A 14,304-nucleotide genomic window follows, 5' to 3' on the forward strand; every position below is an offset into this window, starting at 1 on the left:
AATTTTAGGACTTTTGTGGACCTGTTCAGCGAAGATTTGGCTGAGGTACATTTTTCAGGGATAGTGAAATCTATTTTGTTGTTTTCTCACCTGCCTCTAACACCTCTTAAAAATATTTAAAATTTGAGTTTAATGCCTCTTTCGGTCTCTTTCTGTCTGGTTTGTTTTATTTTCCGAGCGGGAAATACATAAAAAGAGTTTCCCATTGGTCACACTTATTTATCGCACAATGTTAACTAAAAGTGTGCTCAAACACCGCTCCATCAGTCACATTTGAGCCGTTGAACGATAAACCGCGAATTTTTTTTTTGGAGGATTTTCCAGTCAGAAAAATTTCTGGAAATCTGCGGTTATGGGAAATAGTTTCCCTCCAAAAAATTTGATGAAGAATTTTGAGCAAGCCAGATGACAAAACGAGAAAATTAACGTTTTTACAGTTGGAAATTTTTGAAAGGAATTTGATCAATTCTCCACGATAAATTCATAACTTGGCCAAATATAAGGTGTACGTGGGTGAGATTTTAATTGTGACAAACGTAGAAGGAAGTTCAATGAGATGGACAAAACAGTGAAGTGAATACCTTGATGTCTAAATCGTTATTTCCCAGTTAAATTTCACTTTTTCCTCCATCACTGATTGTGTTCAAGTTCATCAGGTCAGACTGACTAATTCTTTACCAAAAAACATGATCCCAAAAGACTCCATCGAAAGCAAAAGTGCAGCAATGACCGAAGGTCCGTTGATCGTTAAATATCGCAATGAATTGTACGATATCACAGAATTTCTCCATAAACATCCCGGAGGAATTGGTCAATTGGGCGATTTGGGCAAAAATACCGATATCACTCAGCGTTTCACCCAAATGCCCCCACATTCAGCGGCCGCCAAATACCTCATGAAGGAATATCGTGTGCCTAATGCACCAAAAACGGAACAAAACGGCAAGGTGCCCAATGGTACTCACCTCAATGGACACAATTATCAGCATCGCGGCAAAGAGGCCAACAACAATGGTGATCTTCATACCGCATTAGACGACAGCATGGAGGTAAATATTGTGCTTAATGCGCGATTTACTTGCAAAATAGAAGCAAGGGTGCGAAAAACAAACGTGATAAAAAGTAGTTGGGCAAATAAAATAGATTTTACGGAAATTGAAAATAGAAATGAGTAAATTTTGTGTGATATTCCAGAGAATTTTCCAATAAATATCGAACAGAATTGAGTGACTCAAAACTAAACTATACTCAAAAAATCTTATCACACAAGTTTATCAGAAATTAACTTGAAAGTATTTACACAAAAAAAACTAATGCAATTCATTTCCTTTTACGCAAGTTACACTAAGGACCTTGACAGACATGAGGATTAGCCGAGAGACGACTTAGCGTAATTATATTATAAATAATGGTCAAATTACATTTCCATCATTTTCCACTAAGTCGCTTCTCGGCTTAAGTCGTGTGTCTAGGGCATAAGGAACATATTTAATTAAAATGGAGTATGCAAGCCATTGTGAAAAGGCGTCGACTTAGGGGCAGACCTAGGACAAGGTGGCTGAATCAAATTCAGAATCTTGCCTTGGAGGGCCTTGGAATCGAATCCGAATATCTTCCTGAAGTTGGCGGAGGATTGACAGGCGTGGGCTGTTAATCTTGATGTTATGGGCCCGCGACCCCAATAGGGATAAGCGGTTGAAAATGATGATGATGAATTAAAACGAAGGCAGGAGGAATAAAGCTTCGGCTTTCAAGCTTCGGCTTTCAAGCTTCGCACATAAACTGGCTTCGAGCAGATAATATTTTCACATATTCCTTTAATGAGATTTACCTAATTTTTAAAGGAAATGTGTGACTTAGAAAAATATGAAATCTGTCCGAAGCCTAACAGTCTTTCCCTATGAAATCCTGAGATATTTTCCTTTATTTACCGACTGATTTAGCCTTTGCCTTTCCTAAATTTAGAGTGAAAAATCACAAACATATTTGCAGATGGCTTTTTCATAGTCCAAGGATACAATAGCAACGTTGTTCCTTATCAAAATTTTGCAAATCTAATCAATGGGTCTTTTGGGCTCGACATTTCACAGCGATGAGTATTTTATTGCTCAAACCGTTCGGAATCAAAGAGCAAGCTAATAATCTCTAGATTTTCAATTAGGGAAAGTTGGGGTAGAATCCTACAATTTCGCTTGGTTTGGTCATGGACTTAGTATTTGAAGCCTTGGATTATGGGTCTCCAAGATGTTTCAAGTATACGGTGGGCCAAATCGAACTGCCAGTGACGTAGATACTTTTGCCCGACTGGTACAGTGTTGATAACTCAGATTTGTGAAACATTTGTAATAGAAAAATAGGAATCGAATAATTTTGCAAAGATTAACTAATTCTATTCATAAATGAAAACATATTTATTGTTCCTCGGCTAATAAATTTCAAATAAGTATAATATGATAACTTTTTATTAAAAAACACCTTTATATCAACACGACGCCATTGGGTATGGTATTAAAATTGTCTAGGTTCTAGGATAAAGTATCGTCCATATATTCCATTGAATTCAATAATTTCCCTAAACCGATTTTCCACTGTTAAATTTCAAAATTTAATCTTATTTTCCAGCTAACATGTTTAAAGATTGCATTAAAGTACAAAATCATAAATCATTCAAAATTGTACACTTTTTAATCCATTTTCAATTTTATCATGGTTTTCTGAAAAATTATAGACTTATTTCACTTAAGACTAAATGAGGTACTTAAGACTTAAGTACCTTACACTTAAGACTAAAAAAATTGAATACTAAATGAGGTAAGAGTTGGATCTTAATTAATTACAGATTTTTTTGGTGTAGTAAAAATTAAAATTTATTTTCGATTTTCCTAGAAAATGATAGCAAAGTCTGCAAAGAGCTCTTCTCCCCAGTGTATAGAATACGTAATTAACTTTCTCTGTGAAATAATTAGTAGATAATATTTTTATGATTTAAATTTTAAAAAATAGACCATATCATAAATAAATGAACAATTGAATCGGTTTTACCACAATTAAGACTATAGTTATCAAAAAAGGTCACGCTTTAATCCAGAATAAAAATTATGAGAATAACGCAATTGATTCTCAAAAATTCCGAATATCGTAAATATTTATGTCTTAAGTACAGTAGACTCTCACTCAATCGGCTCTTTTTCAATCGGGCGACAAATTTTGTTGACAGTTTTCACGCTAAATTATGAAGCTAATTTGCTCAAATTCGCTGTAGTTCTTCCTATTTTATCGTGATTCTTTATAATTGAGCGCTTTTTGTGGAATTTACAAAGGCCTTGACGCTAAATTCTATCGCTAAACCGGATGACATTTTGCCCCATATTCCCGATTGAGAGAGAGTCTACTGTATTGCAATATTCAAAAACAACTCTCTAAAGACAAGAAAATGCCAATTTTGTTTTAATGAATTCCCCTGTTTGAAAAACCTCATCAGGTGATGACGTTTTATAGGTTTCGTGGCATAAAAATTGGTTAAAAAACACAAAATAATTGTAAATGTGAAAATAATTGATAAAAATTAAGTCATATAAGATCCAAAATAGTCATAAAATTGTACTGAAAGAACCATAAGTTGAGAATTCAAATGTCTCCTTAAATTTCTTTTCTGAATTGCTCTAGAGTTTAATAAAATTTTCTTAAAAAACTCATACCTGACACATACGTAAAGATGTCAATTTTAGAGGAAAGTATATTGGTATGTGTGATAGAAGTCTCGCCAAAGAGTTGGGAAAAAGTAACTTACTAAAATAACTTTTTGTTAATAAAATCAATGAAAACTCATTTAAAGACTTTTTCTTAGTTTGACACAAAACAAAAAAGTGTAAATCTTAATGGGGAAATGAATTTATGAGTCCTTAGAACTGTTGTAGAAGTCTTACGAAATTAAAGAAAATTAATATTAGCTTTTTGTTTTGAATGTCTGATCTCGGCATTTTATATCAATTTGGTATTCTACGTGATTTATATGCTTTGAATTCTGTGTTACTTTACTTATTTTGAGTTTTTCCAAAGAAAATCTAAGTCGTATGCATTTCCCTATTAAAATAGCGTTTTTTTGCTCTGAGGTCCTCATATATGAGTATTGAATGTTCTGACACATTTGTGATTTGCTTATATGAGGTATGGTCTGCCGGGTTTCGCGGCAATAATTTTTGCCCATTAGAAATTTGTGGCAAAAAAGTATGAGAAAGACAGAAACAACATCAAATATTAGTTTAGTTGATAAAAATAGTCATTATTATTCACAATTAAACTAATAATTTTGATATATTCCAAATATTTTATAGAAAAGTATTCGTTTAAGCTCTACGACGGTGACAAGTTGAAAAAAATCGAATTTAATAACTGCTCTCTTTTTGAGTTTGGGCCGGTTTGGGCAGTGAATCATTCCTAATAACGGTTTTTCTAGGTCAAACGATAAAAAGACACTAGAGAGCGCATTTATCAAGCAAATGGGATCATGTTTGGGGTCGTTGGAAAGGTCTTGGAATTTCCGACAAAAATAAACCGGTTCCAATCGGTTTTGAATCGGTAATGAACCGGTTCATAATCGATAAAAAAATTTTATCTGAAAATCAATCCTATTACTTTTAAAACCATTTTGGGGGATCTTTTGAGAGATTTATGAGTCGGTTCAAATCGGTTGAGAACAGGTAAACGGTAAATGATGCGGAAGTACTTTTGAAGTATAGAATCTAAGTCACGAGTTCGAGCATTCCTCAAAGCCTGGGACGCTTTGTCACCCCTTTTTATGAGATTTGTGCGATCTATTTTGCTTAAGGGCACTCATTGAGTCAAGTAGTAAAGTACTCGGTCGATGAAGCAAGGGTCTCGGAATCGAATCCTCTTTTGGTCAACAGGAATTTTTTTTGGCGTTAAATTCGAATTGCATCTTTTGATTTCACAGGGAATGGGACTGATCACATCCTTGTGTAAGGAAAAATAAAAATGGTTGTCCCGAACTTCCCTTGCGGGAAGACCTAAGTTCCTGTATGGAACATTGTGCCACTATTATTATTATTATTTATATTTTGCTTAATATTAAAAAATAATATGATCGTTGTCTCAGATGTAACTACTCTATTCTTTGTCGCCCTTAAGAAAGACTTGTCTAGCTTTATTCTTAATCTGTGATTCTATTTCCTAAATTTATTTTACGTGTTCTTTATGGAATTTTTTTAACCTTGTCACTTAAAACAATTGTTTTTATTGTTTGTATGCAAAAGAACTAAATAATTAGAACTAGATATATCGCTGATTATGTAATGTCGAACAGAATTAAATAGAGAACTTTATTGTCTGTTGATCATAAAAAGTTGAGCTTGACATTTTATTTATGTTTTTTTTATGATTTGAAGCACAACAATAAACGAATAAATAAATGTTTATTTATTCTAGTATTTGGTGGATTGGTCAAAGGCCATGCTTCCTCAAATTGGAAAACTCGGAAGTGATTATATGGAATGGGTCAATAAACCAGTCGATAGACCCTTGAGACTCTTTGGGCCATGGTACCTGGAGATGTGCACAAAGACTCCATGGTACATCGTGCCCATCTTCTGGATCCCTGTTATCATCTATCTAGTCATTAGAGGTAGTGAGAATGTTGCAGCAATTGCAAATGAGCCTCAGGTGAGACTTAATCAAGAGGTGTATTGAGATTTCTTGCTGAAATATTGCAATTTTTCAGCCAATTCAAATTCTTCTGTGCTTTGCATTGGGAGTTGTTATATGGACTCTTGTGGAGTATTCCCTGCACAGATGGGTCTTTCATGCAGACACGAAGGATGTCAGCAGGACTTTTGCCACCTTTCACTTCCTCATTCATGGACTCCATCACAAAGTGCCATTTGATCCGTATCGCTTAGTATTCCCGCCAATTCCCGCCATGATCATTGCATCGATCCTTTATCCTCCGATCCTTCTGCTTTTCCAAACATACTCCCTGGTTGCTCTTGCTGGAGGACTTACAGGTCAGCGCAAGGTATTACTCAAAGAACTTTATCAATAAACTTAAAGAATTTCTTTGCATCTGCAGGTTATGTTGTCTACGACATGATACATTTTTACCTCCACTATGGAAGCCCATCGGGCGGTCATTTGTATTTCATGAAACGCTATCACTATCAGCATCATTTCGTCCATCATGATAAGGGTAAGAAAATCCACTGAATGATATTTCACAATGTACAAAATCTTATCAATATTGCCTATAAACACGAATTTTACACCACACTTTTGTGTTATTTCTGTTGAAAAGCAATATCAAAAATGATGGTGAAGGGTTATTCGCGGAATGCTTGAGCTTAAGCGTTCGGGTACTTTGCGATTTTCCCTTTGTCACTGTTTGTATACACCAGATAATTACGGATTTAAAAATAAATTTTATAAAGTGAATTAACTCTAAGAAATATCGATTAAAGGAGGGGTCACAGAAGACCGAAATTCAATATCTCTTTCCGTTTAGTTTCTAAGCCCATATCAAATAGGGATTGGAATCGATGCCGTGGGATTAGAAATTCCAAGACCTTTCAAAAAATATTAAGTTTATCCAAATCGGTTGAGACAGTTGAGAAAAAAACTTCAAAGTGATTTAATTTTGAATTTTATAAATTATGAAATATTTTCTGTCGTAAAAAAAGATAAAACACCTAAAGGAAATGTTTATCGAATGATATTCTTGTACTTACTTATATGGTGAAATAATACCAGTAGTCAATATCTCTAACCGTTTGGCCACTATATATCAAACATATAGAAAAATGGACTAAAACCATCATGGCGCAATTTTACCTAGGCTTCAGATTTACAAAATTCTACCAAAATATGATTATTTTGTGGAGTTTATATAAAATTCAATATCAATTGATTATTATATTGTCTTTTCCTTGAATTTGAGCAATATAAAAATGATAGTAATCAACAATGTCATTGATAAAAGCGAATTACTTGATAAAATTGAAAGTCATCGTTTATGGTTCGTAAAGTCGCTGGTTTGCCCTATCTTTGGCACAATTTCGTCTTGTTATTGTTGAGAGAGTTGGTGCACACTTCGAGGGGCATAAAGTCAATTGATTTCCAGATATTTTACGGCTCCTTATTGAACTTAAAGTATACTTGGAACACTTGAGACCTTCATGAATAATGGGAACTTTTTTGTGGTTTAGAGTAATAATTTTTTTATGATTGTAGAAAAAAAGCTTGAGGTATTTTATTTACGGATTTCTAAAGAGTTTTTACGTAATAAATACAATTTAGTGCATGGTGGGATATTTTAACGAAGTAGAAAGAGATTGAAACTCTAAGCAAAACGATAATACGGTTAAAAAATTGTACACTGTTTTCAGTACTTCTTAAACTTCTGTTTCACAATTTTTCTCCAATATCTTTAGGGGGAGGTGGGGGTACTTTGAGCTATGGGTCTACATTGCGTCGGTTGCCTCAGCAACTGTGCTAACTGCATCTGCTTTGTGTCTGCATTCATTGCAAACGCCGCGCAGCGATGCGTTGCTTACAACGAATGCTGACAGCAAATGCAGTTAGCACAGTTGCTGAGGCAACCGACGATTGATATACGATTTTTTCACATATTTCTAAAAGAAACTGGGCTTTAACGTAGAATGGAAGGCCCAGATTCCTTCAGAAGTATGCGGAAAAAATTTATATCAATATCGCCCCACAGGCCAAAATAGCCCCAGCTCCCCCTACTTCTTGAAATGTCTGGCCTTGTTTTGGAATCCTATTAAGTAAAGAATTAATTTTAAAGAAAAAGTCATCAAATTGATTTAAAACTACACAAATAAAGACAATAAAGCGAATTATATTAGTTAATAAACCGCAAGTGTGGTCTGTGTGGTCATTAAAAAATTAAATTTTGTTAGTGCTCATTTAAGAACTTTTATGTGTGATTCTCATATAATTACACCTTTTGTAATCACAAGTTTAGTCGACTTTCTCCGATAGGTTTGATATTCACCGGGTAGATTTTTGCAGCATCCCTGATGCCTAAAATGAGAGGTGATCTTTTTGGAAATTTTCGCATTCTGAGATATTTGGAGAAGGTGTAAAAATGCGTTTTTTATTGTCTCGAAATCCTAGCTTTTTCGATCATCTTAAGATATTTTTGTAGATCTCTCTCTCTCCTTAGTTCTCGAGATACGAGTACTTCTCGTCGAAATTTGAAAAAAATGAAAAAAAAAATCACTAATAAAAAAAGAGGGTGCGATTAACCTTTTTCCTCAAAACTTTAACACTTTTTAGGTGTAAAAATATATCAACATTTTTTAATGCTAATTTTACACCTTTTTGAGGGCAAAATTAACATGAAAAGGGTAACTTTAACCCTTAATACATCTTAAAAGGGTAATATTTACACCGATTTTCGATCAACACTGCAGGGTAAAATTAACATTTTCGGAATATTATTTTAACTTTTTCGGATTTCTCTCAGTGTAGATTTCAGTACGATATTTCTATTTTTTTCTTATTTAGCCTTAAAAGTGTTTATGCGATTTAGAATCAACAACTCAAATTTAGAATCATCTAGAACTTTTCGGTCAGTTCATCCAAATCCTTGATATTTTGGTTTAAATACAAAAAATTGTATAATTTCACGATTTTTTAAATTTAAAATAACTGAATGGCGTCCCCCAACTTCAGCTCTAAATCGAATTTGCATGAATTCCGAGTTAGCTTACGGCTTAGAAAAGCTGGAGTCGTACAGTATTTAAAAAGTACTGAATACGAATATCCTCCGAAAGCAGTGAATATCATATAAAAATATCTTACTTAAAAATAATAATCTCTATTCGAATATTTCTTTAATATGTTTTATATTCTGTGTGCGAAAGAATTTTTCGAAAAATATTCGTAGGACCTTCTTTTTGTGCCAATCACAGAATTCAAAAATGTATTGTTCCTCAGTCTAAAACGAGCCTCAACAAGAAGCAAAATAACAGTTTTTTTAATCAATAATTTGAAGAGCTCAGAGCAAAAAAAACGCTATTTTAACAGGAAAATGCATACGACTTTTGCTCTGAGCACCTCATTTATCAAAAGAGAAAGTGATTTTGATTTTTTTTTAAATAATTAATGATTTACATTCTAAGCCCAGAAAAATAACAGATTATGATCATATAAATTTTTTTTTTGACTTCAATTATTGGTAAAAAAAAAACAATAAAATGCCATATCCAAAAAAATTACTGTTGACGTACGATAACGCTTCCAAATCTCGTAACCTCGAGAGTGATTAATTGAAGTGCTAATTGCAATTGGTTAAAATCGCATAGAAAATCGCATTTGGCATTGTTATTAATGAGTTGAATTTACAATTATTTGATGACTAATTAAATGAAATAATCTTTTTCAATGGTTCTGACCACAACGACCATAAAGATTTTTACGGTTTTTACATTAAAAAAAACTCAATGTAGGGGAAAGTACTCTAGGTTGGACCAGAAATATGAAGTTCAAACTTGATGAATTTTTTTCTGGGAAAATGGAAAATGAATCCCAATTTTTATTACACCGAAAAAATCTCTAGTTTATTGAGACCCCATGCTTATCTCATTTACCATTCAAAATCCCTTAGTTTCTTTTTACGAGGTAAATAAAAATACTACGTCGATTTGGTCCAAGGCATGGTACAATTTATGCCTTCGAATGTGACTAGATAAGCATTCGAAGGTATGAAATTCTTAAATTCGAAGGCAAGGTATGAGTGGTTTTGCAAGTTATCCATCACCCACAAATATGGTATCCTTTTCGAGAAAAACTATGATGACGATAATGAACATTAATTAACTCTTTATCATTCACACTAGTCACTTTTTTCCAAAAATCATTTTAAATAGGTATAAAACACATGTAAAGTTCAACATTAAAATGAAGCTTTGAGTTCATCTTCAATTTTTCTTATAAAAGCATAAAAACGAATCACTAGGCTCTCTATTTTTAGAGAAGACTCGTAATTCATAATAAGCTAAATATTATTTGATAGAAATGTGTAAATCTTTTAGAAAAACCAAAAGAAATTCACATTATTCGAAGGCATGAACGTACGCTATTCCTTTTTTCATTTACGCATTCTCAAGGTAGTTAAGGGCTTACGTTGGCCAAGAAGATTAAAAAAAAATAATATTTTCTAATTTTTTTCAGTGTGTGTATCGAATAATCGGAATAATTATGTTTCATTTTTAAAATTTGTTTTATTGAATAATTTTTTTGTTTTACCTCATTCACTTACATTGAATTGAAGTGGGATGTTTCTGCTAAAAGATAACTTATGATTTTTTTTTTATAATTATTAAATATAAAAAAAGAAATTATGAAATAAATAAAATTCTGTATCAATTTCATCAAAATAGAAATGATAAAGGAAATTCTTCTAATTTCAAATTCAACGATCTCTTAATTTAAGAGACAACATTCTCACTCAGAAATTCAAAAACAAAATGAACAATAAAAATTCTCACGATACCAATAAAACAATTGAGCTTTCTAAAAATATCACATGCCCATTTAGAAAAGGCATTTAAATAATAATTTCGTACATTGCAGGTTTTGGAATAAGTTCATCGGTTTGGGATGATATTTTTGGCACAAAAATCCTCCTCAGGAGTCTCCAGTACATCCTTCGTTGGAGATAGAACAAAATACTTTCGACTGGATTTTTTACATAAATAAAATTTTATTACCATAATCTTTTCTTTTTTTATTTATTTATTTTTTTTTGTGATTAGAAGTAGTCATGTAACGTTGTGAAGGAAAATATTCCTTCGGAAGGAATTTTATATAAAAAAAAAAAGATAAAATAAATTAACATTCAATGGATAATTTTCTTTAGAAGAACAACAACCAGAATTAAGCACAAAGTCCCTTTGCAGATCCTTTAAGTAGTTTCGATTCTTTTTCTGACTGAGAGCATGGATTGTTCAGTAGTTTACGGAATTCTTCTGAGTGAGTTGCCGGAGCTGAGGGAATGTGCTCTTGGACTGCGGCACGTGAATCCTCGAGGCCAGATTGATGAAGGGTTCGTAGAGGGAAGCCCTCTCCATGGCATTGACCACGTAATGCTTGAAGCGTTCCCGGGAGCACCAGATATTGGCACGATTGAGAATGGACTCCACCGGATCCATTTCTCCTCGTTCACTGGCTCGATGGTTCCTCATGTGCATATTGGCCACAACAATCACAATCATCTCCTTTTTGTCCTTGTGCTTATCGATGTCATTCTTAATTCCCGCCAAAATGTCCAAACTGGCTGGATCACTGGGATCGTAAACCAGAACAAATGCATCCGATAGCTGGAAGTACTGCTTCGGCAGCTGAATATTCCCCTGAAGACCGGCAGTATCGAAGATTCTCAGCAAATCCCTCGAACCTCGTCCAGTATCAATACTCGCCACGTATGTGTCCTCAATTGTCGGATGCAGCTCCTGGGAAGAACCCAAACATTTATTCAAACCCTTCCGCCCCTAAAAGATCCTCCAATAAATTTATTACAGAGTCTGGAGTAATGTTTCCGGAGATCAATTGCTCGATAATTGCAGTCTTGCCAACACCTTTCATTCCACAAACCAGAACTTTTCCCACTTTCACCATTTTCTCTATTTTCTATTTATTTAATTACAATTGGAAGCTCATCTAGCAAATTTGCACAATTTCCAGGGAATTCTGCCAAGGATTCATGGGAAAATAAAGAAAAATACAAGGATTACCCTAATTTTGTGTACGAACAAAAAGAATGTAAACAAGAGAGCAAACTAAATATTTTGTTAAAATCTTTAGTAAAATATTTAACCGGAAAGACCGTTAAGACACTGTAATTTTTTTAATTAATTTATTTTTAAATAAATTTACTGAATCAATGATAGAATATTTACCAATAGCCGAAAACACGTTAGACATGTAAAATAAATTTATATTGAGAATTCTGCATATTCACAGAAGAACTCTATGAGCAAAATTTGAGACAATATTAAAAATATGCTATAGAATTCTTGGTTAATGATTTTTTCTGTATAATGTCTTACAGAATACTAGAATTTAAACCTTAACACTTTAAAACCCGAGCCAAAAAATCACGTAAAATACCAAACTGGTATAAAATGCCAATACAGATATTCTCCACAAAAAAGCAATTTTTCAATAGCTTTTCTTTCCGTAAGACTTATATAGCAGTTCTAGGACTCATAAATTCATTTTGCAATAAATATTTTCCCATTTTCTTGTAATTTTGATATAAATTTTCTGAAAATTGACAAAAAATCAAAGTGAATTTCTACACACTTTCGTAGCAAAAAGCCAATTTCTATTGAATTTCCTTTTTCCTAGTAATTTGGGAAGAATCTTAGAACACATATCTAGGGGAAACTGGGGCACCACCAAACATTAATTTTTATTTCTTAACTACTTGGACTATCTCAACCATTTCTTCAGTAGACAAGCATCCCTATAGTGCCAATAAATTCCTATAGGTCTTGTCCTTAGAAGTCGAATATTTGATTAAAAAATCGCAGTGTTTGGTGTTACCCCGCATTTGGTGGTGCCCCAGTTTCCCCTATATATTTTCCTGTAAAATTTTCAAATTCTCATATATAGTTTGCGCTTTTGTTTAAGAAAATTTTATGTGAAATTCCAACAGGAAATCGAAAATCCTTCCACACACATTTAAGTAATTCCATTGTTTCTTAGTTTTGTAACTATTTTATTCTCATGTTTGGAATTTTATTTTTCATCATTTACCTCCATTACATAGTTGGTCGCTCGAAGCGTGCCGCGAACCTGCGAAAATCCATGTTGTCCTTGAAAACTGAACGCGTCTCTTTCTCATATATAAATATCTCAACGGTATATGAAGAAATGCCTCCGAATTTTGTCTCGACTGAATTTTACGCTTATTTGTAAATTCTTAAGGATGTTACGGAATTGTTACGAACATTCTACAAAACTCAAGGAGAAATGAAGGGAAAAATAACATTAAAAAACTTAAGGGAAAATTAAAGGAAGTTATTGACATTTTGCGTGCAACGCGCGATTACTAAAAAAAACTTACTTAAAACTAAAGCTTGGTTTTAAAGTAAAAGTGTTCTGTGATATCGTTGTAATGAATATTTAATAGTGGAAATAAGGAAAATATCTTGGAAAATACATCGTTATACAACATCTCTTAAAGAATGCTTCTTACACCGCGATGCAACTTTACAGATCTCGTCTATTACTCTATTAACTTAAGAGATTTGCGATGCAACTTTATGAACGAGATGTCAAATCTCGTAATTTTATTGGCAGGCTCTGTTTAGAACGAGGTTTTATATGAACGAGATTTGTGATGCAACCCTGAGTGGTGAATTTTATAAAATATGAATTCCAACCTCAAAACGTCTCATAACTATTGGACACTTTCAGAGGTGCCACAAAGTACGAGATTTTCTGTTTTTGTGTGATTTTCGAGAGAAAAATTTAAGGAATGGTTTTCTTAATAATCATTTTTTGAAGTTGAAAAATCTTTAATTCATTAAAATACTTTTTTTGGAAAATACAATATAGGTATATTTTCTTCTTAGAAAATAGTGTCTTATGAATTTTCCTTAGCGCAATCTCAAACTTCTTTCTCCAGTTTGATAATTCTGTTATTAGTGTGGCTGTAGGAATTTTCTGCCTCTAGTAATCGCATGCTCCGGTCCAAAGGAATTGGAAGACACTGCTGAAGTGAAAGAAATTGCAATTTTCGGCGGTAGAAAATTTTAAAATCCTTTTCTTAATACAATTTACACACTGCCAGTGAAATATTTGTCCAATCTTCGACAGATTATTCTTCAGAACGAGTTATTTTTGCAGGGGCGTCCTCTTTACCTGTGTCACACAAAATTTTTATCCAATCTTTCCCGTTACCCCTTGTATCCTATTGGATCATGCTTCGTTCAGCAGACACGTCTTTTGATAAAGTTTCTGATGAAATCGATGAAATAGATGTATGCCTGGAAGTTGTGCTCTACAAAAACAAGAAACACCACCGGGTTGATCTTGATTTCCGTTTGATCCCTGAAGATATCTCTTCTGTAAAAGAATTTGAACATCAGGAAAAATCTAAAGTCACCTTTTAATTGTGATTTCTTGACCTCAAAGAATTATTACTTACCAATAAACGCACCTTTTTTTCCACATTCCTTTGGCCATCGTGTCATTAGAATCAACGTTTTCTCTAAAAATATTAAATTTTCCACTTTTTTCTTATTTTTTTTTTCTTCTCGC

General features: G+C 33.2%; 2 protein-coding genes across 2 annotated transcripts; one reads left to right on the forward strand and one right to left on the reverse strand.

Moving 5' to 3' along the window:
- Positions 1-10,750, forward strand: LOC129802137 (uncharacterized). Its single transcript, XM_055847732.1, has 5 exons — positions 1-1,049; positions 5,446-5,679; positions 5,738-6,020; positions 6,086-6,202; positions 10,609-10,750. The coding sequence occupies exons 1-5, from the start codon at positions 687-689 to the stop codon at positions 10,695-10,697; spliced, it is 1,086 nt and encodes a 361-aa protein (XP_055703707.1). The 5' UTR covers positions 1-686; the 3' UTR covers positions 10,698-10,750.
- LOC129802139 (NF-kappa-B inhibitor-interacting Ras-like protein) lies at positions 10,715-11,811 on the reverse strand. Its single transcript, XM_055847733.1, has 2 exons — positions 11,554-11,811; positions 10,715-11,486 (listed from the first exon to the last, which is right to left on the reverse strand). Exons 1-2 carry the CDS (start codon positions 11,650-11,652, stop codon positions 10,983-10,985), a joined length of 603 nt encoding a protein of 200 aa, XP_055703708.1. The 5' UTR covers positions 11,653-11,811; the 3' UTR covers positions 10,715-10,982.
- Positions 11,812-14,304: the final 2,493 nt, after the last annotated feature.

Source organism: Phlebotomus papatasi, chromosome 2 (genome assembly GCF_024763615.1).
Source record: "Phlebotomus papatasi isolate M1 chromosome 2, Ppap_2.1, whole genome shotgun sequence".
NCBI classification, from domain to species: domain Eukaryota; kingdom Metazoa; phylum Arthropoda; class Insecta; order Diptera; family Psychodidae; genus Phlebotomus; species Phlebotomus papatasi.

Excerpts from the sequence above, each read along its gene's own strand:
- LOC129802137 (XM_055847732.1), top strand. The coding sequence starts at position 687 with ATGATCCCAAAAGACTCCATCGAAAGCAAAAGTGCAGCAATGACCGAA. Across the intron at positions 5,680-5,737 it reads CAATTGCAAATGAGCCTCAG|CCAATTCAAATTCTTCTGTG; the intron begins GTGAGACTTAAT and ends GCAATTTTTCAG. Across the intron at positions 6,203-10,608 it reads TTTCGTCCATCATGATAAGG|GTTTTGGAATAAGTTCATCG; the intron begins GTAAGAAAATCC and ends CGTACATTGCAG.
- LOC129802139 (XM_055847733.1), bottom strand. The coding sequence starts at position 11,652 with ATGGTGAAAGTGGGAAAAGTTCTGGTTTGTGGAATGAAAGGTGTTGGC. Across the intron at positions 11,487-11,553 it reads GAAACATTACTCCAGACTCT|GAGCTGCATCCGACAATTGA; the intron begins GTAATAAATTTA and ends GGTTCTTCCCAG.